Source organism: Uncinocarpus reesii, genomic scaffold (assembly GCF_000003515.1).
Source record: "Uncinocarpus reesii 1704 scaffold_1 genomic scaffold, whole genome shotgun sequence".
Lineage (NCBI taxonomy): Eukaryota > Fungi > Ascomycota > Eurotiomycetes > Onygenales > Onygenaceae > Uncinocarpus > Uncinocarpus reesii.
Window position 1 is genome coordinate 2,507,809 of NW_003052500.1, and position 24,210 is coordinate 2,532,018.

General features: G+C 51.5%; 11 protein-coding genes across 11 annotated transcripts; 6 read left to right on the plus strand and 5 right to left on the minus strand.

Annotated features, from left to right (window-relative positions):
- Positions 1-61: 61 nt before the first annotated feature.
- On the plus strand, positions 62-444 carry UREG_01041 (uncharacterized protein; the record flags this gene model as incomplete). Its single annotated transcript, XM_002541479.1, has 2 exons — positions 62-157; positions 196-444. The coding sequence occupies 2 exons, from the start codon at positions 62-64 to the stop codon at positions 442-444; spliced, it is 345 nt and encodes a 114-aa protein (XP_002541525.1).
- A 176-nt stretch (positions 445-620) lies between these two features.
- Positions 621-2,177, plus strand: UREG_01042 (uncharacterized protein; the record flags this gene model as incomplete). The annotated part of the gene is made up of 4 exons (XM_002541480.1): positions 621-1,111; positions 1,186-1,441; positions 1,500-1,949; positions 2,013-2,177. 4 exons carry the CDS (start codon positions 621-623, stop codon positions 2,175-2,177), a joined length of 1,362 nt encoding a protein of 453 aa, XP_002541526.1.
- Positions 2,178-4,536: 2,359 nt separating this feature from the next.
- On the minus strand, positions 4,537-5,880 carry UREG_01043 (tyrosyl-tRNA synthetase; the record flags this gene model as incomplete). The annotated part of the gene is made up of 3 exons (XM_002541481.1): positions 4,537-4,827; positions 4,887-5,698; positions 5,754-5,880. The coding sequence occupies 3 exons, from the start codon at positions 5,878-5,880 to the stop codon at positions 4,537-4,539; spliced, it is 1,230 nt and encodes a 409-aa protein (XP_002541527.1).
- A 750-nt stretch (positions 5,881-6,630) lies between these two features.
- Positions 6,631-8,127, plus strand: UREG_01044 (uncharacterized protein; the record flags this gene model as incomplete). The annotated part of the gene is made up of 4 exons (XM_002541482.1): positions 6,631-6,724; positions 6,772-7,329; positions 7,388-7,785; positions 7,864-8,127. 4 exons carry the CDS (start codon positions 6,631-6,633, stop codon positions 8,125-8,127), a joined length of 1,314 nt encoding a protein of 437 aa, XP_002541528.1.
- A 588-nt stretch (positions 8,128-8,715) lies between these two features.
- UREG_01045 (uncharacterized protein) lies at positions 8,716-9,038 on the minus strand (the record flags this gene model as incomplete). Its single annotated transcript, XM_002541483.1, has 2 exons — positions 8,716-8,751; positions 8,838-9,038. 2 exons carry the CDS (start codon positions 9,036-9,038, stop codon positions 8,716-8,718), a joined length of 237 nt encoding a protein of 78 aa, XP_002541529.1.
- A 1,452-nt stretch (positions 9,039-10,490) lies between these two features.
- UREG_01046 (uncharacterized protein) lies at positions 10,491-12,208 on the minus strand (the record flags this gene model as incomplete). Its single annotated transcript, XM_002541484.1, has 3 exons — positions 10,491-11,355; positions 11,423-11,993; positions 12,049-12,208. The coding sequence occupies 3 exons, from the start codon at positions 12,206-12,208 to the stop codon at positions 10,491-10,493; spliced, it is 1,596 nt and encodes a 531-aa protein (XP_002541530.1).
- A 1,901-nt stretch (positions 12,209-14,109) lies between these two features.
- UREG_01047 (uncharacterized protein) lies at positions 14,110-15,924 on the minus strand (the record flags this gene model as incomplete). The annotated part of the gene is made up of 1 exon (XM_002541485.1): positions 14,110-15,924. One exon carries the CDS (start codon positions 15,922-15,924, stop codon positions 14,110-14,112), a length of 1,815 nt encoding a protein of 604 aa, XP_002541531.1.
- Positions 15,925-16,491: 567 nt separating this feature from the next.
- On the plus strand, positions 16,492-18,136 carry UREG_01048 (uncharacterized protein; the record flags this gene model as incomplete). Its single annotated transcript, XM_002541486.1, has 2 exons — positions 16,492-16,919; positions 16,993-18,136. The coding sequence occupies 2 exons, from the start codon at positions 16,492-16,494 to the stop codon at positions 18,134-18,136; spliced, it is 1,572 nt and encodes a 523-aa protein (XP_002541532.1).
- Positions 18,137-18,621: 485 nt separating this feature from the next.
- Positions 18,622-20,323, plus strand: UREG_01049 (uncharacterized protein; the record flags this gene model as incomplete). The annotated part of the gene is made up of 4 exons (XM_002541487.1): positions 18,622-18,996; positions 19,071-19,745; positions 19,816-20,153; positions 20,296-20,323. The coding sequence occupies 4 exons, from the start codon at positions 18,622-18,624 to the stop codon at positions 20,321-20,323; spliced, it is 1,416 nt and encodes a 471-aa protein (XP_002541533.1).
- A 634-nt stretch (positions 20,324-20,957) lies between these two features.
- UREG_01050 (uncharacterized protein) lies at positions 20,958-21,593 on the minus strand (the record flags this gene model as incomplete). The annotated part of the gene is made up of 1 exon (XM_002541488.1): positions 20,958-21,593. One exon carries the CDS (start codon positions 21,591-21,593, stop codon positions 20,958-20,960), a length of 636 nt encoding a protein of 211 aa, XP_002541534.1.
- Positions 21,594-21,946: 353 nt separating this feature from the next.
- UREG_01051 (uncharacterized protein) lies at positions 21,947-22,318 on the plus strand (the record flags this gene model as incomplete). The annotated part of the gene is made up of 3 exons (XM_002541489.1): positions 21,947-21,978; positions 22,019-22,168; positions 22,243-22,318. 3 exons carry the CDS (start codon positions 21,947-21,949, stop codon positions 22,316-22,318), a joined length of 258 nt encoding a protein of 85 aa, XP_002541535.1.
- Positions 22,319-24,210: the final 1,892 nt, after the last annotated feature.

The following is a 24,210-nucleotide window of genomic DNA, read 5'->3' on the forward strand; positions in this document are numbered from 1 at the left end:
GTCTTATCTTGTCGATCGCATCGATTAGCTCATAGCGGGTGTGTCCCGTTGTGATCCTACCATGATCTCGGCTTTCCAGCCATTCGCCTCTTCCTCAAGTTTTTGCCATATCGTATTCCTTCACGAATTCCATTCAACCGCTGCCAATATGTTCAAAGTATATCCCACATCCCACATACTACCTCTGAGACTCAGCGCACTCCTTTCGCGACCCCTGAGTATGCATTCTCGGGTCTTTCCTATTGCCCTCCTTATTCCCGGGACCGGCAGGTCCCAGTGGCCGAATATCCTGCGGTTTGCCATTTTCTAGACCGCGGAGGCATCCCAGGCTGCCTCTCGAAGCTGAACACGATATTTGGGGAATGCCGAAGAATCCAGGAAAAGCCCACATGGGTTCCGAAGCACTCCTTTACTCACCATGACACTTTAAAGCTGCGTGGATGATGATTAAATGGCTACAAAGTATATATATACACCATTTCAAGCATCCAAGTACCGAGGAAACAATCGGCGGTCCAGTTCATTAGCAGTTCAACACAGCATCGTTCGACGTGTCTTTGATTGACCGATCGAACAAGATTGCAAACATTCCTGCTAGGATAATTCAACAAACTATCCCAATGGATTCCCGCTTCTTTCTTTTAGCAGCTCCTGTTGCCGTCGTTGCAGCTATTCTATGGAGAAGGCGCCCGAAGACCGTTGAAGCGAGCAACCCGGGCAATTCGTGGATGATCCGGGACTTAGCAGCTTTAAAGGACCGTTGCGAAGCCGCCGCGGCTTTATCGAAGCTTGTCGAGGAGGATGGCGCCGGAAGCTGGCCGCCAAAGGCAGATCACAACTCGTGGCCAACACCGCTACTCCCCTACAAGGATATCTACCTAGAACTTGCCCCACTTTTACCGACTCCCAGGCCATCGCTTGATTCGGAGGTCAATGACGAAAAACGTGCTAGATACCGTTCGCTGATGCGAAGACTACTATCAGAGCGCATCAACGTCCCTCAGGTTGAAGACATCTTGGCTACAGTTGAAACTGGAAACTGGGAGTCGTTCCCCCGAGATGCATATAATGGATTTTACTGCTGTATCGCAGTGCTGCGTCACGCCTATAGGTTGGTATTATCCACACTGCCTGTTTCTTCTTTTTTTTTTTCAAAAAGAAATGTCGTTGCTAAGTTTCGTTCAGGTGGGCAACTATTCCAGTTGTCAAGGTCGCACAAAGTGAGACCGTTATTAATTTCCCGGCTGAACTCGATGCGCCTTGGCCATATCTTCAGCGAAATTTCGGCGTAGATGCCGACAGCGGAAACAACACTTCAAACGTTTTGCTTAACTTTGATGTAAATGGTGAAAGGATCTATAAGATTAACGTTGGCTTGTCAGAGGTGATCAGGTCATCTGAAGATGTTTTCTTCAAAATGTTCTATGACTTGGAAGTAATGGTAGGAACTCGCTTTTCGGAATATCGAAGTCATTGATCCTAACTGTTTTACGTTCCAGGCATTCCCGATATATTATGATATGGTTCGAGCCATTATTTCCTTTGAAGAGAAAGACAAGGCATCCTGCGTGAGGTATCTTCGGCACCTCAACGCCATGCTTCGAGAACTTCTCTTAATTTTTTATCACAACCTCAATGATTCGCGAGTATCTCGCTCTGTCTGGCTGAGCCACATCCAAGGCTTTCAGGGCTGGGGTGTCGGAAAGACCGTCGATGGCGAATTTGTCAAGTACGATGGCCTTTCTGGCAATCACGTCTTAGCATTCCAAGCCATCGACTCCTTTCTGGGCATGGAACCTTATCTTCCCGAGGAGAATCTACTCCGATATATTCCCGCAAACCAACGAGCGCTTTGCCTCATGTTCAAAAAATGCTCTTTCCGCCCACGATTAGAGGAGAAGGATACACAGATCAAAGACGAGATTTCAAAGATTGCGAAGCAGCTCAGGGTATGTATTGATCACCACCAGTCGAAGAGTGGGGGGCTTTCTAACGATTGACGTACAATGCAGGCATTCCGAGCAGCACACCGGACGAGAGTCATTCCATATCTAGAACAACCCGCGCCGGAGCGGTTCACTATGACGGCGGGGAAATCTGTGTTACAGGGCACGCTGTCGGAGGCGATTAGGTTCTTGGATGACATGATGCTACGGCGGCTCAAAGAGACGATGTAAATGGGAGGGATTGTATAGATGATGGGTAGATAATATTTTGTTAATACTCCAGGTACAGCGGCGCCTTCGATACATTAGACGGATAGCTATAAATAGAATTGTCATACTTCTCTCTCAGCGCTAACCGCATTTGGTTTTTAACCGTGTCCATGTGACTGGCTTAGTCAGCACTTTGATCTCGGGATGCTCAAAAGCTGTTGAATTGCTATGAACTACAGTGCCATGAACCAGGACAGTACCGCACGGAACAGTGAGGCCAAGGTTGCCCTGGCTCACCAGCATCAGGATAAACCAATCTACAATTCAATGGCATGCGCAAATGGACCACGCTGCTGACCATGGAAGCAGTTACAACATACCGTTGAAAGCAATATTGGCAACACCTGAGAGAAAGTGAGCTTCAGTAAAGTCACACTTTACTCAGAGGGTCTGGTGAGGTGTGACTGAGCCTTATGACACAAGCCACAATGTGAAGGTGGTAATCACCACAAAGGTGGCAAGGACTGAGATTATCAGGAGCCATCAGAGAGTGCCCAAGGAGGATTTTATGATGAAAAGATACCTTTCCACAGCGTCGTTTGGGGGCGCTATTGGGAATCAAGGCAACTTGATCGTCCAGGACGAGCCAAACAGCTTCGCCAAGTCAGCCCTGGACGGTGTCTGCTAAGTATCGTTGATCGAACACCGATCTCTACAGAGGCATACAGTATTGGGATTTGTATGCCAGCTTCGGGGCAGGACTTCAGCCCGACACCGCCAGTAGATCAGCTGCACCTTTCCGCAGTGCTGGTGACTACGAGTGTGCATGAATTTGGGAACTATACGGAGGCAAAGGCGGGTTCGAAAGATCAAATCGGATGGGCATCCTCGGTTTTGGAATTCTTATGACTTGGTTATTTTTTTTCCACATCTGTGCCTCCTTCTCGGGCCCGATCTTTCTACCCAGGCTGGAAAAAGAGCAAGCCAATTGACATAGGAGCTGTTAAGCTTCGGGTGGCAACATGACCTGCAGTCTGGTGTGTCTCCAAGACGCAATCGTGGACCCTATCTTTGGCCTCTGAGCCCGGTTTTCCTACCACGAGAAGCTTCGTCGGGCACAATCATGTCTCCGAGACGCTTGGGAAGTGGTTTTGTGGGCTCAGATCGGGCAGCGTTTTGTCTGCTCCTCTGACTTGGGCAAGTGTTCCGTTACCCTCAGAATCTTTTTCTTTTCGCGGCGATTCCAAATTACTTCCTGAGCGCTTCTCGTTTCATTTCCGCTACGCTTGGGCACAGCTCGCAAAGACATACTCTCCATGGAGATACTATTAAAAAGCAAAGGCTGAACAAGGCAAAGATTTTCTATCGTCCGCTTTGTTGCGTTCTTCCTTTTGCCCTCAAGCACACCACAGCCGCAACCCTTCCTGCCGTGTCGCGTGTGCCCTGCTCCCCCCATTTCCTCCGACTCCGCTTCATGCGGCTCTATGGAGCCAACAATCACCCGGGTGACGTAAGTTATAATGGATGCGTTTGCTTGCATTCTTGCCAGTGTTTGCATATTGCATCTTGTGTGTTGGAAGCCATAATAGCGAGCATGAAGTGGTGTGGTTCCTTGACTATGGCTTGCAGCAATGTTTTGTGTTCTCGAAACACTTGTTTCAAGTATTTTTCTTCATTTCTTTCTTATTTCATTGGTGCAGGTGACTCCCAGGGCGCGCTAATTGGTGATAGCCTTTTTGCTTGCCGTGTTTCCGCTGCCGGTCCCAACATTGGCCATGTGTTCCGAGGAGTTGGCTGCACCGTAGCGCGTTAGGCGCGCGTTTAACCGACCCATTCCGCATGAGTCTTCTCCCAGCCCCCGAGCTGGACCGCCTCGGGGTTCCCTTGCCGTCGCAGCCATTCTCGCAGGCTGTGTGATCCCGGTGCGCCTACTGCGCACGTACGAAGAATCTGTTGCGGTTTCAGTTTGGCCCAAGGCCGATGAGAAGGGTGCGTGGGCCAAGACCTAACGAGGCATCGTCGACGACGTGCAAGTGACGATGAATGGGTGGACGAATTGCGCGGTTGGATGTACGGATTTGAGATCGCTCAATGGTTATGGCTGGGGATGTGCAATGTGGTTGTACGCATGTTTCAAAAGTTACTCTGTAGAGATGCGAGGATTTCAAGCTATAATCCTATTTAACAGCTGTGATGCCGCAGATAGAAAATTCTAGTGCATTCAGATTTGAGTAAATGCAAAAACTCCCAGGGAAAATGCGGTAGGAAGTATACTATATCCAATTCCCGCTGTAGAATGTCAACAGCGATCTATAGCAAATGCACACAAGCATGATCTGATATCTATCATGGAGAGACATTGCGGTTTTCCAGACATGTTTCACACATCCAGCTTTTCCATGGCATCCTCAACCCCCGTGCCAACAGACACCTCCTTACTCCCGGGCCCCTTCACAGACCCATCAGGCTGTGCTACTATCCCCTTACCGCCACCGGGGTACCGCGATCCTTTGTCCCGGACCTTTTTCTTCTTCTTCTCTGGCTCTGGCGGTGGGTAGGCTTTCTTTTCGATTTCCTGCCAGGCGGGGTTTGCCTGGAATGCGGCCTGGACAGGGGCCAGGATCTTGTTCAGGGCGGTGGTTGTGGCGGCTTTGAGGAGCTGTGGTGTGAGCTGGCAAGATGGGTTAGCATTTTTGCGGCTTGAATATGGATAATGATATTTTCCCTTACTGTGTCGGCAATATAGTCAGCTTTCAGGGCGTCGATGTTGTTGTAAACCAACGGCCCGCCCTCCTCTTCTCTCCTGTCGACGACGAACTTGGCCGTTCCGTCGGCGCTCTCCAGCGCGCTTACGGGGAGTAAGACGTATTCGACAAAGCTGATGATTCCGTTCCCCTCTGTTTCCTTGGGCATGGCATAAGCCTTCCTCAGCTTCTTCTTCACGGCGTCCGGGGTGTCTAGGATGTCAATCTTCGAGTCGGGGTCCGAGGCAGACATCTTTCCACCGGCCAGGCCCGGCACCATGGGATTCATCAGGTGCGCGCGTTCCTTGTAGCCAATGCGTGGCAGGGTCTCCATGGCGAGGGTGAAGATCTTGCGCTGATCCACGCCACCGAACTGCGCATCGACGCCCAAGTGCTCCTCGTCGAGAGCCTGCATGAGCGGGTAGATGAGGCCGGACAGCACGGCGTTCTCGACCTGCTTCACGACCTCGGCGCCGGCCTTTTTGGCGTCGTGCTCGGTGACGACGCTGCTGAGGCGGAAGAGGTCCATGGTGTATTTGGCGGAGAGCTGGTAGGAGCTGCCGAGGACAAACTCCAGCTTGTCGGTGGGGACGTGAACGGCTTCGAGGAGGGCGGTGATGACATAGCGATAGTAGTCGGCGCGGAAGTTGACGAGCTCAATGGGGGCTTTGAGGTTGTCGAGGAAGCCGTGGATGTCGGCGAGGAGGATCTTGATGTGGCAGCCGGCGCGGAGGAAATGAGCGAGCTTGACGATGGGGACGAAGTAGCCGCAGTGCGGCCGGCCGGTGGTTGCGGTGCCTGCGTGCGCGATCAGTCGGCATCATTTACGGAGAAAGGAGCGGGGTTGACTCACCCCAGTAGATGGTCAAGGGCCTGTTCTGGCGGACGATGACATCTTCTAGGATCTCGGGCTTCAGGACCTCCTGGAGATTGAGCTTGATGAGGTCGAGCTTCTCCTGCGGCGACAGATCGAGAGCCATGGCAGCAATGGTCTCCAGACGGGCTGCGCGGTGTCTTTTTCTTCTTGTCTTTTGGGTCTTTTCTGGCAAATGGCGGGGTGATTAGTAAGATGAAGATTATGTAATATCATTAGTCAGCATTGCTATTAATAGCGGTTAGTCATCCTCCCGTTTTGGGCGACGCTGGAGACGCTGGACTGCGCATCTTTTGCTTGAATCCTGATATCCCACGATCGACACCCAGATTTGTGGGTATTCGCAGGTGATGTTGCGACTGGTGACCAGGCCCGGTGTCACCACCAGCCGGAGCCTTGTCTTGGATTGAGTGACGGTTCCCGGCGTGAGACACCAGATCTCGAGTGGCTGGATGTGGCTGGCACATAGTCAAAGCTTGGTTGAAACGCAGCCAATGGCCGGCAGCGAGCACCAGGAACGCGACCGGGATGGGCGATGGAGAGACGCAGGAGAGCCGGCAGAGGAGGCTGGACTCATCAATCCGGCGCAAAAAGAGAGCGTGCCCCAGCCTCCTCGGCAGTTGTGGCAGCAGCTGTTGCCTCTGCGATACAAACTAGTTGCTGGTTAGTGCGGTGGAGCACAACACGCAACCTCTGCTTGCCCCCTGGAGACCGCACTTATATCACAACAGACCTCCTCTCTCTCTCTCTCTCTCTCTTCTCTCCATCTCCCATCATCAGCCTTCTTCCATCATCACCGCATCCTTATCTCCTCTTGCACTCATCTTCTCCTGATCTCAGCTCAGCCGCACTGACCATGAAGTTCACGGCTGCGGCTGCATTGGCCCTTACGGCCGCCCCCTCCCTGGTGGCAGCACAGATCTTTACCGAGTGTGATCCAACCAAGAAATGTGAGTGTGTGAACCAAATGCCGTGAACTAGAGCTAATTTGTTGTAGCCTGCCCCCCCAATCCTGCACTCGCGGGAACCGCCTCGTTTGACATGAAGAGCGCCTCTGACCGATTTATCATCGTCGGAAACTCCCCCACCTATGGCGACGACGGTGCCTCCTTCACCATCAACAAGCAGGGCGAGGCGCCCACTCTCCAGTCCAAATTCTACATCATGTTCGGCCATCTTGACGTCGAAATCAAGGCTGCTCCCGGCCAGGGCATCGTCAGCAGTGTCTTCATGGTGTCGGACAGCCGGGACGAGATCGACTGGGAGTGGGTGGGCGGCAACAACGGCCAGGTGCAGACCAACTTCTTCGGAAAGGGCCAAACCGCCACCTACGACCGCTCCGTCTGGCACCCCAACCCCGGCAACCAGGATGCCTTTCACAAATATTCGATCGACTGGACCAGCGAGCGCATTGAGTTCTCCATCGATGGAAATCTGATCCGCACGGTCACCCCCAACGATGCTAATGCCAAGGGCCAATACCCCCAGACGCCCATGCGCATCAGATTCGGTTCTTGGGCCGGAGGTGACCCCAATAATTCCCAGGGAACCATTGGTGAGTGATTCTTGTGGTTCTCACTTGCCGCAAACGAAGTACTGACGGCACAATCCAGACTGGGCCGGTGGTTTGACCGATTTCAGCAAGGCACCATTCACTATGCAACTCAAGAATGTCGTCGTCACCGACTATTCTACTGGTAAAGAGTATCGCTACAAAGATCAGAGCGGAACTTGGCAGTCCATTGAAGCCGTCGACGGCGAGGTCCACGGCTCGGGAACCCCTGGTTCAGGCCCACAGGTAGAGTCTTCACTTCCACCAGCAGAAGCCACCATTGCCCCCAGCCAAGGTATGACCTCAGGTTCAGGAGCACCGAGCGTGTATCCGTGGATCCCAAAAGACCCTTCCAAGACACCCACCACTGCAAGTGCGTCAGTAACAGGATTTCCAGGGCTCCCCAGTAGTTGGTTAGTCACCGACGATGGGAGACCCTCTACGCCGAGCACGGCTTCTGTGAGTGAGCAACACCCCTTTGACTTGGTTTTCTCCCCTGTGTTTGCTTCTCAGATCGACTAATCAATTCGTGATTAGACCGATTCCCGTATTTCGTCATCGCCTTCGCCTTCGTCTTCGGATTCTCAATCTTCTGGTGGCCCTGAACCCTCGGAGACTGGTTCGCCTTCTCGACCAACCGGCGATGGTGCAACCTTCGTCACTTCTGGTTTACCGGTGACTAGTGGTGGAACCAATCCATCCGCGACCGAGGCTCCGCCAAATGCTGCGGCCCACCTCTCCAGCCCCTACTACGGATTCGCTGCCATTTGCGGTATCATGGGCCTGGCTGTGCTCCTATGAGAGACGTAATGCCATGATCCTGGCGGATCCCACTATTTGTACAGTTCCGAAGATGATACATATACGAAGAGTTACGTGGCTTTGACGAGGTTATATCCGGGAATGGTTACTGGAGTTTTGCTCGGGGAATGGGGTATTTCAGGTGGGAGTTACGGCAAAACGTTTGGCTGACGTATTCTCTTTGCGCGGCCAATTTATTTTCTACCTTCCAGCCTCGATTTGAGGGTCTCTAGAACGGTAGGGGATGGAACGCATTATGTCGGCCTCTACGATTTCTTTTTCTTTCCATTCTCGGCTCCTCCCCTATGGCTGCATGATAGATGTCAGGGTTAGATATTATGGCTCTTGGTCCTGCGATTAGACCTGATAGGATAGTATTAATAGTAATTGGTTTGTGAAACTTGACAGCTGTCTTGAAGAACGGAGCATTTGCATAAATTGATCTGAATCAGGTATCATTCCCGAATACTGCCTACTCATAAATTTGAGGCGTTGAACCCAGCAATGACCTATCCGAAGCAGCGCTTGTTGGACGCTTTCCCATGAAACGGTCGACATCCATGCAACCTCATCTTCCACATCCCAAGTTCAGCGCTTCAAACAGATCCTATTCGGGCCGCCAACCTAGATATTCCCCAACGTTAGCCCTCCCCAAAGCAAAAGCGGAAGAGCAAAAAAAAAAAAGGCGGGAACGAAGCAAGAAAGCTTACCGGCTTCCATCGACATCGCAGTCCGGCACAGCACTTGCCGCGTCTCCTGCCACATCGTCCGTTCTCCCTCACGCACGCTTGGGCGGTCTCCTCGAAGACGGTGCCGGCCAGATCGGGGACGGGTTGTGGGTTGGGGTCGGGGAGGGCGAGGACGGTGGTGAGGCTGGTGAGGAGGAGGAGGATGACGGTGGTGGATTTCATGGTGACGGAAGTCGTGGAGTGTAGACTGACTTTCTTTTTTGTCCTTCAATGAAACAAGGATGAAGATTCTTGGAAACACTTGGTATCCAGGGCGGGTGATGCGGTGCAATTTATATCCTGGGGGCCCGGTGGGCGGGAAGGGGATTCCTTTTTTATCATCTCCCAGCGCGATAGTTATGGGTGTTTTCTCTACTCGCGAGTTCCTGGGGGACCTCAATGGAATGGCAGCGTTCATGGCTAGTTAGTTACCGGATCCAAAGCCGTGTAACTACCACGCCGGGAACATATCATCATAACCATCTTTGATGCCCCATGTTGTACATTGCGTACTCTGTACCCATCTCAACACCATGTTGGACTGGGGAAAATGGGTAGTTTACCGTGGTTATACGGCCTCAAACTGTTGCTCCTCTTTGAGAACTCGGCCATCGACAGTGATCGACATATAAATCCGCTCGTTACCCCTTTGTCTGCCTGGCACCGTTCCAAGCAACAGGAACCGATGCAAGATTGGATGCGGCATTCGACAAAGATGTGACGACTGAACAAGTGCAAGGAGAGAAGGAACATGATCGCAGAGTGGCTTGTGCATGTTTCTCAGGCGCAAGAAACGATTGTGATTCGGTTAATCGTTGATTCACATCGAGAACAGGGGGGTGTTCCAAGACTTAGGCGTCCCCGCGATAGTTAGAGCCGATCTTCATTGCTTTTTTTTTTTGATAGTTATTTCTTTTTTTCGCTGATGCGAAAAGCGACAACAGACTCTCCAAATCTTGCTGACCCTGCTCCCCCTTCTCCCCATGGAAGAGAAATTCCTTCAAAAGGCCTGGTCGGACAATCGTCCCACCTTGAATCCTGCAGGACCGTGGGAACCGAGAAGCATCCCGCTGTCTAGAGCTGTTTTTTTTCGGGCCGGCAGCAGGAAACAAAAAAAGCCATTGTACCACGTTTTCATGTAACTAGCCAATGCATTAGGAACGCTTAGCTCCAAAGCCGAGAAAAGCTTGATCAGGCGGTCTCCTTGGCCCTGGGCTTTTGGATATCCAGGGTTCAATGCCCCGATTAGCGATTCGAGATGTGGGTAGTGGATCGAGTCGTGGTACATGCGCGTGCGATGGAGGCGGGTGAATCGAAGATCAGGTCGTTGGGCGAAAGACTCGAAGACGGGGAACCTGAAGATTGATGAAAAAAGGAGCCAAGTACCAAAAACGAGTGCGGGATATGAGACGTTATTCTTGATAAGATATACATGGCTACCAAAGTGCCAGGTTGCTTCCAATTTCAAGCTAGAAAATAGCCAAACATGTACAGCTCAGTACATCATTTCCATCATATACAAAATATATCACATCAACCAACACATTAAGCAGGACTTGAACCCTCCCAAGTCCCAGACTGGGGGAAAATCCAACAAAGCAAGCGCGACAGTAAATATATACGGAAAGACTCATCTCAATTGCCCTCCTTCACAAACACACAATCCAGCCTCTGTCCCGGACTCAGCGTAACATCAAACTTGAACTTCGGATCCGTCCCCGGCGGCGGTGTTCCTACGCCCACAATCCCTGTGAAATGCTGCAAGATCCTCGTGATGGTATACGCCATCTCAATCGTCGCAAACTGCTGACCCAGACAGATCCGTGGCCCCCCGTTGAACGGGATGAAGTGCCACGGCTTGGGCTGCCAGCCTGATGTCCAGCGCTCCGGGTGGAACAGGAGCGGGTCAAAATACGGCTGGGAAGGCTTCTCGCCCGGTAGAGGCGGCGCGGGGTAGAGATCGCGTCGTCGTTGCATGGCCATGGTGGAGTAGATGATGCGAGTGTCAGCGGGGACGCCGATGGGGGAGAGCCCGTCTGGGCCGCCACCGCGGGGAAGGGTGGTGTCGACGAGGGAGTGGCGGACGTTGAAGGGTACGACGGGGTAGAGACGCATGGTTTCGTTGAGAACGGCGTTGAGGTACTTCATCTCCTTGAGTTCAGAGTAGGTGGGTTTGCGGGTACCGCAGACAGAAGCGATTTCGTGGCGGATTTTCTGCACGACGGCGGGATGCCGGGAGAGTTCAAAGAGGCAGAATGAGAGTGTGGCGGCGGTGGTGTCGCGGCCGGCGAGGAGCACAGCGACGAGTTGATCGCGGAGCACGGTCGGGTCGCGGGTGAAACGTGCGAGGGCGTGGAGGAAGGTGTCTTTCTTGGACAGCTTATGGTCGAGTTCTTCGGGAGTGAGGGCGCGGACCTGTTCGATGAATGGCTGCATAAAGTCGTCCATCTTCTTCAGGTTCTCGTGGAAGAGTTTCCGCGACATAAGCGGACTGATGGGGCTGCAGAGGTTTGTTAACAAACACAAGGAGACAGGCGATGCGAGATGAGAGGGAGAGAAGAGCATACCCAGCGCGGAAGAGAACCGATTGGCGATGAAGTACGTATTGGAATGCTTCTGCAAAAGTCGTCTTGGGGTTATCCAAGCTGTCCACGCTGTGGCCCAAAAGATAGTCGGTGGCAGCATCCAAGGTGAATCGGAAGAACAACGGCCCAACATCGACGGTTTTGCTTCCATCTTGATTCAGATCGCCAGAGAGCAGCGGGATCAGCTTGTGGATGTGCTTCTCGAAGATCTCGGTATCGACAATCCGATCTCTCGCAAACATTGGGCGAAGCAGCTGTCTGGATTTAGACCAGAGCTCGCCGTCAGTCGCAAAGATGCTGTCTCCCAGGAAATCCCGCCATTCCTCGTGGAACCTTTTGCCCTTGCCGTAGTCAGCGAACTGGCCAGTGAGCACGGTTTTGATGATATCTGGATCGGTCGTGAAGACACTGCGGCCATAGCATCGGAACTTGACTTCATATGTACCGACTGGTCCTGGCCCGTGGGATGGGAGTTCCTTGGCCAGCTCAGTCCAGAACTCGAGGTCTTTACTCTGGCTGCCAGCCTTCATAACCCGGTAGATAAAGTCGAAACCTGGGCCAACGGTCAGCTCGTGGGGGATGATCCTTACATCTAGGATAGTGCTCACCCAAAGGTAGATATGACTTTATCCGCGGTGATTGCGCTCCTAATTTGCGGATGCGCCAGTCAATTCTGCAATCCAGTATGAACAGGAATACGGCAAAGAGGCCGAATGCAACCAGGGCTGCCTGCGCAGGCGAGAACCTGGAGGCCAATTCTTCGAGCATGATGCTGCGATGTTGTTTGCGATGCTGGTTCTGCCTCTGGCTACTCCACGTCTGCAGTCGTGAGCGATAGCTCTCCAATATTCAATTCCGGGATATGTATTTTGAGGTATCAAGGCAACCAAAAAAAAAAATAAAAACAAAATTGGAATGGCCGTTCCCAGGAACGAATGGCAGGTTCTCAGGCGCACAGTATAGTATCCAATGGTCCCGAGAGAAGAAGAAGATATACACGAGCGATTAATCCATTAACACTTGAGAGAGTCTGCGCTGGGCGACTTGCAATGGATGCACAGGAGGGTTGATAGTGACCCCGCCCTCGACCACTTCAACTCATCAGCTCCGTCGCTCGCGATCCCAGAGAGACGAGGAACAGCTGGGCAGATTGAATTCAAAAGCGAATTGGCGTCTAGGGACCGAGGCTCACGCTCAGCCAAGCGAGAGAGGAGGCACGAAACGACCGTTCGATACGTATGCCCTGGGGGAACAGCGGGCGGATCGACGCGGGTGCTGGGGGCCCGTTGGAAGAGACAGAAGCTATCAGGTCTTTTGCTGCCAAACAATTGACGGAGACACAGAGAGAGAAAGGGAAAACAGAGGCCCGCGAGACGCCCCGTCCATGGGTTTTAAGAAAGCCAACCCGCTCCACCCCGGTGAGATGAACGTTGCTCTCCACAGCCATGGTGCCCGCTCTGGTCGTCGACCCCGGCTTCACATGCTTTGACGCCCTGAGACGAGGGCCCTGGCCGGCCGCGATTCTGCGTTTCGAGAACTGTTGCGCTGTGGAGAGATGCACCGCTTAGTGTCTGGGCAATCGGATTCCCGGAGCAACTTGGGCGATGTGATGGAGAGCACTTTGGCGACGACGACATCATCGCGGCTTTTCTCCTCACACGGCGAATACGAATGCGGATGGGCAGCCCAATGGACAGGACGGAAGAGGCGTACTCGTACTCGGGGCCACGATCATTGACAGGATGCAGGATGAGATGAAATGCTCTTTGTTGGTTTGGAAACGAGCCGGGATCGCAACAATAACTATCAACCAACGCCGTTGTTGGACTTGAGAAATAGCACTCTCACTCGTTCCATGATATTGGATAACTACTGGGAAACGTGTCGTCTAATTGATCTTCTACCCTACAATCTCCCGTGCGGTAGCTTTGCCAGTCTTCCCAAGCCATCCCAACCGCAGCGACCTTGCCGGGCTATGCATGCAATCGAGGCAGAGGCCTTGAAAGTAATCCCTCACATCTGCGCACGCTGAATCCACGCCAACACTCTATCCTGTCTCTGCCGCGGCTCTCCCTCATACCAACTTTGTTGTCAGCATCTGCCAGCGCGTGAAGATAAGCCGCTAGAAAAGCAGCTCGTGACAAAGCTGAAGCGAGGCAACACGCTTTTTGGTTCTCTAGTTAGCACTTCTTACACTTTGAACTGAAAACTTGGCTCCGGCTTCAATCGGCCCAGAGCTCGCCTCGCAGGGAACAATCCAAGACCTACATTGCGGAGTGTTGGGATCTACTATGAATGCTGGAGAAATCGGGACTATTTCGTCTCATGCTTCTGAAGTTCTGAATTGAAGGCCAGAGCAATTTAAGAAAAATAGATAGCATAGGATAGAGCTCGCGTACCTTGACAACTTTGCCGTGAGGATCTACATCCAACAGAAGCTGCCTCGCGGAAAATGGGAGTAAGACATCAATGGCTGATTATTGTCTGGTTTGCGATTCCCATCCAGATGAGAAATCGGCTGTAGTCGTTATTCAACCGTAAGAGGTTGTTATTATATACTTAGGATTAAAGATTATCTCGATGGTAATAAACGGCCCCAACACCGTGACTCTCTGGGGAAGATCTGACGTGCTCCTATCCCGACCCAGTGATTATCATCACAAACGACGTCAAAGCTCACAGCTACCCTCCCGCATAAGGCAATACGTCATCTGCACTACGCTCGCAGCAATACCCAGGTCGATTACCGCCCGCTCTCTCCATTCTCCAAGCCGGTAGGATGCACCCTTGATGTCGTCTCGAACCCGCGGCCCGCTCCAGAGGACTTCCGCTGCAGAGGCCGCTCGAGGCCAGATCATGGGATCCATGTTGATAGGATCCACGTTCTCTGCCCACATGTGCGTTTCGCCGCCTTCAAGCAAGGAATGTAGCTCCTGCGGTATACCCGCCAGCGGGTTGTACATGTATACGTGTCGCCAGTTCTTGGTCGGAGAGCACCAGTCAAGGTACGGTTCCTTGATCGCATTGGACCCGTGCCGCGGGTTGATAAAGCCCCCATATCCGCAATCAAGATACCATACATCCCCTGAACCGAAAATCGCACGGTAGCCCTTCTCCAGCACCTTTTTCATCGCCAGTGAGTTTCGCCAGGTCTGTACAATGACGCGCTGCGACTCCGAAACTGGGGATGGAAATGTAAGGTTCCAGTCTAGAACGAGCTCTTCCCAGACAATTGGTGTCAAGCCAGCGTGCATAATCTTCCTATGCACACGGGTTATGATAGCTTGCAGAAGTGGCTTGATGACTTCTGGATCCTTCGAACGGATAGAGTCTTCTAGCAGATAGCTCTCGAGATTGAACTCGTCTCCACCTGTATGGAAGTACCTGCTAAATGGAGACACTCGCGGTAAAATATCCGCCATGACGGTGTCGAGGAAATCTGTAGCTGCGGAATCGTTTAGCTTGATTTGACCACAAGGGGGTTCTGCCGCAAACTTTTCCCAGCGGTCGTTCCCGAATGCAACAGTTAGATTGGGAAACGCATGGCCAATAGACCCTGTGTGGCCTGGCATGTCGATTTCGATAAATGTAGAGACACCTCGTTCCAGACCATATCGTTGCACCCGCCGCAAATTCGCGGCACTCCAAACAAGACTCGGGTGATATGCACCCTTGGCTGCTAGCGAGGGTATTGATGGGATATCCAACGGCCACGACTGAGAATCTGTAGCGTGGATATGAAGTCGGCTCAACTTCACGGATGCCATGGCATCGATCGTTCTTTTCACATCGCTCGGGCTAATGGGATTTCGGGAGATGTCAAGGTTGAGGCCCCGGTAAGACCACTTTGGCTTGTCCATGATTAAAACGGGGCTGTAAGGGGTATATACGCCACCGGACGAGTGGGCATAGAACAGCTGTGGGAGGGTTTGGAGTGCGCGGAGAGTCCCAATTGGAGATGATGTCGAGATCGTGGCTTTGCCTTTCTTCGAGATCTTGATCTGGTAGCTTTCATCTCCATGAATATAGTCATAGCCTAATGATTCAACGTCTGATTCCCTTTCGCGAATTACAACCTCCTTTAGTGTCGCTTCGGTTTGACTCAGAGTAGGTGGCTCAAAGGATTCGTTCCGGGGGTGGAACTTCCAAGGCACAAACCTAGTGTTTAAAAGATGCTTTCGGGTACGTTTGATGGCCTTTTTCAGAATCTCATCGACCGACTCCGCAGAAGTTTGGTGATAATTGCCGTTCAGGAGCCATTGTGGTTGTAGGAACTCAGTGAAGCGTCCAAGTTGTGGCAGCGCGGCCGAGTAGCTCCCACCTTCACCATGGACAATGAGATCCCCACGGTGGTAGGTAAAGCGGACCGTCGGTGATAGCCACACCACGTTGTTTCCTTTCTGATAGTGGTTGGGCTCGGGCCAGACAGCATAGACGAAGTTAGTGACTGTGAGCAGCAGGCATGTCGGAATCAATGAGCGCATTTCTGCAGGTGCTCAACAGCGAGGTTGCAACCTTGCGATATATCAATATCAATCAGACCATAAAGCTTTACGGCAACACTTTGAGCATCTAAACTCTTCAAAGGCAGCCAGCTCCAGGCAGCTAAACCGAAGCCCGCATCAGTTGAACAGCATCATTAGGTAGCCAGTTTGATGCCAAGGAAAGAGCAGCGGGAGATGATGTCAGCCTCAAGCCACACATGGGTTATGTAATATATACCAGCCACAGCCAGTGACTAAGCAATTTCTTACTAATTCTGTGGCTGGTGGGCGTCGGACTTGCCCAGAATCTCGCAGTTCAACAGAGAAAGACGAGCTTCACCATCAGAGCTTCTGCCTGCTTTTCTTTCAGCCGACGTTCCTTTGGCCTGGTGGGAGGCTGTCACCTCTAGTTCTATTATACCCCCAATCCTAATTCTCTTCTCTCTGCATTCCGCGTTTCCCTCCCCGCGGCCTCTGTCTCCTTGATTTCGAATCTGATCTCGTCCCTTTCTCATCGCCACCGAATCACAACTTTCATCGCCTCGTGTCCGCTGCATAATATATAAAATGGCCATCTCGGTCGAGTTACACACACCTCTGGCCCAGGCACTCAACGAGGTAATACAGCCAAAGCTGGTGGAAGTTGGATGGAGCACCGGCGGTGGAGATGATTCGGCCCTTGCGGAATACGTTATCTTAATGCTAGTCAACGGCAAAACACAAGAGCAAATTGCATCAGAACTCGCAAACGATTTACTTGGCCTTGGGCCTGACGATACGGAGGCTGTAGACTTTTCAAGATGGCTGTTCGAGCAAGTTGAGGCTCTCAACAAGAAGCTGAATGGTGAACCAGCTGAGCCGGAGCAACAGAATCCGGCCCAGGCTATCCCATCATTTACAGAGGCAAGCAAAGACGCCACACCATCTGCTGATGTGTCGGCGAACGTGGATACAGAAATGGGCGATTCTTTCTCGCCAGCGCGAGAAGGTGGGATGTAAGTATCAAGTTTTGCATATTTGTGTGAGGACTTCGGAGGACTAACATCTCGACCTTTCTTTTCTTGTTAGACCCAGTGGTCCTAGGACAATGCGGAATCCCAGACAAAACGGAAGGGGCCGGATTCTTGGTCAAATCTCGAGAGCCATGGATCGATCTAGCGATTCGGTTCTGCATAGGGTTCGAAACCAACATGGCACGGAGAGAATAAACACGCATCGCGAACCGCCAAAGGGCCCTAGAGCATTTCACTCTAGAGGAGGCCGCCCTGGAGGGGGCAGGCCAGCGGGTGGGATGGGCATGAACATTATGGGGATGGGAAACGGTCCCATGCACAATATGCCACCAGGTTCCAATATGATGACGCCGCAGCAGCAAATGCAAATGATGGCTCTCTTTGAAGAGCAGGCTCGCATGATGGCGCAGTTTATGCCAGGATTTGTCGCGCCGGCTATAAACCCCGCGTTTCAGGCCCCGCAAGCCCAACCGAATGGACGATCGCTTTTTGAGCGTGCTGAGCAGCAACCGGATAGAGGGAACTCCTTTCAACGACGACACCAGAATGGCCGGTCGACTCATCAGAATACAAATATGGATGTGGATGGTGGCTCAAAAGGGAATGCAGCAGACGTTCAAATGGATGACGCACCGCCGCAGAATAAACACCAAGGCCAAGCGCCGGATGGTGTTTGCAATTTCAATCTGAGGTGCACCAATAAGGATTGCCCTTATGCCCATCAGTCTCCCGCAGCGCCGGAAGGCACCACAATAGACATCTCGGACGCCTGCCCATTTGGAGCTGCGTGCAAGAACCGAAAATGCGTTGCTAGACACCCTTCTCCGGCGAAGAAAACGGTGCACCAGTCCGAAGAGCTATGCAGGTATTTTCCGCACTGCCAAAATTCTCATTGCCCGTTTAAACACCCAACCATGCCACTTTGCCGCAATGGCGCAGATTGCTCCGTTCCTGGATGCAAATTCACCCACCAACAAATACCTTGCCGTTATAACCCATGTCTTAATCCGTCATGTCCCTTTAAACACGCCGAGGGTCAGAAAGGCGTCTTTTCGGACAAAGTTTGGACTCCGCATGGAGCGGAAAGCAAAAGCGGCCAGCACGTCAGCGAGCGGAAGTTCGTGGCTGATGAAAATGGGGAAGAAGAGCTGATCAAGCCTCATGCGCCTTCATCTAGCGAACCTGAGATTGTCACTTGAGTGAATCTTCTAAAAGCACATTATTGGCTGGGATCATGACATGATATCGTTTTGTTAAATGTTTTCGTTCCACAAATGCCGGTTCTATATTTTCTTTCTGAACTTCATTTTGGCATGAATGGCGTTGATTTGAACTAAAGGCTGGTTGGTGAACTGGGCCGAAAGGAGGAAGGGCAATGTTGACATCTTTTATACGGCGTCACTCTACGATTCTGCTACAATTAGATGCTAAATAGTGTACAGTTTGGGGATCAGATTAATATATTGGTTTCATTGTCCCTTGCAAGAGGTTTTGTCCCTATCAAGTGTTCAGGCCCATTCAGCCGACATTTGCAGTTGGCGCGACTTGGATTCGCCATCTCTAATCACACTCTAAGACAGTTTGCGCCTCACATGGAGGATTTAATAGCTCCATATTTGATGACCTAACACACCACGCGGTACATAGTTTTCTTTCGTTTGAATTCTCCTTTGAAAGCCCTGCAATGCGCCCGCGATGCTCGCCCGCCCGTGCACTTGAAGAGCTTCGGACATTTGCCCATGCGAAGCGCCGGCCTCACGCCAGACCATGCCTCCCGCTTCCAACGCCATTGACACACCCATGGCGGTTGCACTTTTCCTCCACCGCCCGAAATGAAGGTAGAAATATCGCGGTGATCGGCGGCGGGATTACGGGTCTCACGACGGCTCACCATCTCGCCAAAGACCCGACAATCAATGTCACGGTCTGGGAGCGGTCGGATCGGTTAGGCGGACACCTTAATTCTGAAAAGATTGATGTGGGAGATGGGCATATTGTTTTCGATTACGGGCCTCGCACCTTTCAAGCGAATGCGAAGGCCTTCTCTACGCTTGACTTGGTGAGTCTGGCCCAGGGTATCGATTTCGTCGTTGGGGAAGCTCGAGATACTGATTCTTTCTATGCATATGGTAGATAATAGACCTTGGTCTTTCGGAGCAGATAATTCTTACTAGCATTCACGATGCAGCTTCGCGGAACCGCTACATATACTACCCTGACCATCTTGTTCGCCTGCCTGGCCCACAACCGGGAGGAGGCCTGCTCGTGAACATCATTTCCAACGTTATAAGTCTCTTTACAGAACCGCTGCTGAAGGGTCTACCTTGGGCGATTGCGGCTGAGTCGTTCAAACCCAAAAGGAGCGCAAAACTTGAAGATGAATCTATTGGCGATTTTATGACCAGGAGGCTAGGGAGCGCTATTACGGACAATATTGTCTCTGCAGTCCTCCATGGTATCTATGGAGGTGACATTTATAAACTTAGCGCGAAAACAATACTCCCAGCTTGGTGGCAACTGGAGCTGAAAGGCAGAGGGGGCGTTTTTCTACCGTTGTTATCCCCTAAGAGGAATGTACGTGTCGCATATGACATTTACCGTGAACTTCAACTACTCAGCGAGGAAAAGGGTGTGACCTACCCGCGCGAGCTCCTATCTCGCGTGAGCGGTGCTAGTGTATTTGCCTTGAAAGCGGGAATGGGTCAGCTGGTTGATGGGTTGACCAGGTCGCTTTCCGCTTCACCTAATGTGAAGATACAGACTGGCTTGGGGATTAAAGAGCTAAAGCTCAACGATTCTCGATGGCAGGTAAGCTAGCAGCTCTACGAATCAGTATCCATGATAGCTTTGGGCCCCTTCTGAACTTATTCGTCCCTAGGTTAAAGCGAGCGACAATCGGCAAATTACCTATGATGAGATCGTTTCCACAACGTCTCCCCATGAGCTACATCGGCAGCTAGCTCCCACGCTCAGACGCACAGATGCCTTCAGAGACCTTCAAGGCCATAACTATGCCGTTAGTGTCATGATCGTCAATCTTTTCTTCAAATCTCCGAATTTAGTTCCCGTCAATGGGTTTGGCTATCTGATCCCTCAGTCTGTAGCCCTGGAACAGAACCCAGAACGCGCCTTGGGAGTCGTATTCATGTCCTGTTGCAACGTGGAGCAAGACACGGCACAAGGCACCAAGTTAACCGTTATGCTGGGAGGTCACTGGTGGGACGGCTGGGCGGACGAAGACATCCCTGACGAAAAATCAGGAATTCAGATGGCGAGAGCGGTGTTGAGGCGTCACCTGAAAATTGAAGAAGATCCGGTCGTGGTTGATGCGAGGCTGATAAAGAATGCGATACCGCAGTATACCGTGGGACACACTTCCCGCATGAAGGGATTGCATGAATTACTTTCTGAAGAGGCCCCGGGACTAAAGGTCGTTGGGTCGTGGTATACTGGTGTTGCGGTAAATGATTGTACACGAGCTGCAAAGCTGATGTCCCACTCAATCATATCGGGAAACCGTGGAGAGACGGGCTTGGAACGCTATCTCGATAAAAATATAGAGGGCTTCGATTTGGCTGTGCCGCAAAAGGTGAAATAGATGATTGGAGATACTCCTCGATTTATAGAGATATAAACTGTACGATAGTGTGAAATGCATCTCGAAATATAAATCACCTTGTTCGAACTATCTCTAGTCACCACTTTCTCAGGCATAGAAACTTGACGATTCCATCACATGGCTCATTAACAGCTGGCTGAAATTGGATGGCACGATATCCACCTCATGTATGCACCCATGGCCCCATTGTATGCCGATATACCACCTGCAGGTGCTAAGTATATTCGTCGCCGGTTTAGCAGTTTCGAAGCGGCAGCCCCTCTTCAAAATCCTTGGATTACCCTTTCCATAATTTATATGATCCTCCCCCGGCCAAAGAATCTATAAGGATTACGGTTCGTATCATGGGCCACTGTAGCCGCACAAAGCAAAATTCCCATATCGAAATATCGAAAGGCCGATCACACTGCATCCTCGTTCTCTTTGGTATTGTCAACGGAGTTCTTCACCTTTCTTTCTCCCTCCGCATCGAAACCCAAAGCATCCAGCTGCCGAATCAGCTCATTGATCCTGATAACCTTCTCAAACTGTTCGGGAAGCAGATTCTCGCCCTTATCCTTCTTCTCACGCAGCTCACGGGCCTGCTTGAGTTTCTTCTTCAGGTTTCGGGCTTTTTTCTCTTTCTCGACTTCCGGATCCACGGCAGTCTCCGCGTCCTGCGCTGTCCCGGCGCGCCAATTATCTTGGGCCATGATCCCGCCGCTGGCTTTGCCATCTTCAGCCGTCTCGCTGGCAGCCTTTGCCTTTTTCTTCGCCTCACGCCTTTTCGCGTTTTTGGCACTTGCAGCCGTGGATGTTTTGGAATCATCGTCTTTCAGTCCCTCTGCGCCAGGAACACCGCCTCTACCACGATTCTTGAATGATTCGGCTGCTCGGTTTTTGTAGAGCTCGACGTCCTCTGGGGGCCGGTAGCCGGGCCGGATGCGTATTTCTCGACGAACGGATCCATCGGCGCGGAGAGAGGAGGGTACATGGCGTTCGCCGGTCGTGGTGTCTGTGGTGATCCCAGAAGACGAGGTTGTTGGTTCGGTTGGCATTGTGCCTTGGGCCTGGTAGATGAGACGTGAAAAAGCGGTGCGGGTGCTATGCTGCGAATTAATTATTGAAGAAGCAGAGTATTACTATAAGAATCTCGTAAAACCAGAGAAGCGTCCAGAACATTAATGAACCTCAAGCCTTTTGCCTGAGAGACTCAAAGAAAGCGATTTTGGCGGTGGTCGAGGTGCCAGCCAATCAGGCCACCGCAAATTCCCGACTTCGTGATTTCTCCCGAACCAGCGTGTGTTCTCTGCAAAACATCAACCGTTGACGACGGCGCCAATTCGCAAGCAGTTCCTCTCTGCTATTGTCCTCTGCAGATCATTGAGTTACTTGAAATCCGCTGTTCAAAATGGCCGGAGTAAGCCCCTATGCGCTGATACCGTGAGAGCCCATAGAAGCTAACCGCTTTTTCATTCCACAGCTTTCCTCCTCAATCTACAAGTAAGGCACTGTACCCTTGGCGCCATCGATGGGGAAGTTCAGCCAGACTTATCGCAGCCTTTAGCACCTTTATCCGACGCAATGCCGTCTTCTTGGGTTCGATATTCGTCGGCGCATTTGCGTTTGAGATGTACGTTCTCCCCGGTCTCTCTCCCAATTACGTGGAGTGTTGGCAATTCGGCTAGCTCACATGTCGTTTTCCAGTGCCTTCGACACTGTCAGCAACCGTGTATGGGATACCATCAACAGAGGCGTATGTACCGGCCCTTCCCGCGGCTAGCTATGTGCAACCGCTAATTGAAGCACAGCGACAATGGAAAGATATCAAGCACAGATATATCAGCCAGGAGGAAGAATAAATATTAGGGGGATGATTTCGATCCTCGATTTTCAGCCTTAAAGGACGACACTTGTACAGATACAGATTAGCATCCACAATAGAGATATTTCTTTGCCCTTGGTCCGTGTTGGAGGCTATCCTTGCCAGTGTATTGCGACCACTATTGTGATTCCACTTATTATAAGCGTCTAAGGGCTAGTTACTAGATCTACCTTTCCTGGGGTGATTTGTTCAGGGTTCTATTTTCAGGGTTCTGCGGTGATTGATATCGATCCGGCGTTGGCAAAATATAGAGTCCTGGCAGATTTCGAAAATCGAGTCAAGAGTCTACATTTGTCAAAGCAAAACCGGCAGCGACTGGAAAAGCTATATACAGATTGTAATTTGGTGAAACTTCCCGTGGCAATTAGTGAAGGTGAATGGCGAATATGAGGGCATCATCTTGGAGCAAATCTATTCCTTGCTAAGTAACTATCTGAATTGCGGTGAAATCTCAAAAAGCAGTCAACAGATCGCTTTCCTGCGGATTGTGATTCACATCTATTTATCTCTTTACTGCAAGATCCATTTCTTTTACCTGCAGCCATTGTCTGCCTGAGACACCCTCTCTCCAGACAAGCATAAATTCATTTTCAAACCAACGCACTCCAGGCGCCTACGTCAGAGAGCTGAACCACCCAACCCCGCCACTTGAGTCAACAACCGTCACCCACAGCTCTCAGCAGAAACCATTGCTGACCCATCGATTTTCCGATACGTGAACGGATGTCGAACCGGACTCCAAGATGAAGCCATCAGAGCTTGAGCTAACGCTGGGCCGGGCGTTGCTCTCGCATCCACGCAGGTTCGACCACCGCTACGACGAACACGCGAAACGCGACCTCCTCCGGCTCTTTTTCCGATCCTTGACGGGCTTCAAAGACGAATATCTACGTGTCCTGTTCCCAGAAGGCACTCCCAATGGCCAGTGGAAGCTCTCCGAAGCTCAGGGCGCGAAGGCGGGTGCGGAATATACTGAAGCGGCGCGGGGAAAAAGATGCGGCCATGTATTCAAGGCGGGAGAGGTAACATACCGCTGCATGACCTGTTCGACAGATGATACGTGCGTTTTGTGTGCACGGTGCTTTGATGCGTCGGATCACACCGGCCATAAGTACCAGGTCCACGTGTCTGGTGGTCATTCTGGTTGCTGTGACTGTGGCGACGACGAAGCGTTCAGATTACCTGTCAATTGTGCTATCCACACAGACCTGGAGAAAAAGGCGGGTAAGGGGAAGGTGCCATCACAGCTCCCGGGAGATTTTCTGGACAGTATAAGGACTACCATTGCAAGATTGCTCGATTATTTCTGCGATGTCATCTCGTGCTCCCCAGAGCAACTTCGGCTGCCCAAAACAGAAGATAATATTCGGCAGGATGAGGTTGCTTCGCGGCTATCCTCCGACTGGTATGGTGGCGCAGATCCCGAAGAAGAAATGCCTGAGTTTGCCCTGGTATTGTGGAACGACGAAAAGCATACAATCTACGAAGTTACTCAACAGGTGGCTCGGGCTTGCCGGGAAAGCTCTCAGTTCGGGACGGACAAAGCGAATGAAACAAATGATTTCGGAAGAAGCGTCGTCAAATATTCAAAAGACCTCCCTAGCTTGCTTCGTGTTTCTGGGGTTATTGAACAGATTAGAATCACGGTCACAGTCAGGTCATCTAGGGATACATATCGAGAGCAAATGTGCGGTAGTATAATCGAGTGGTTTTCTGACATCGCAGGTTGCCATGTTGCAGGTGACAATGATATTCTAAGGCGGACTATATGCGAGGAGATGCTCCACCGC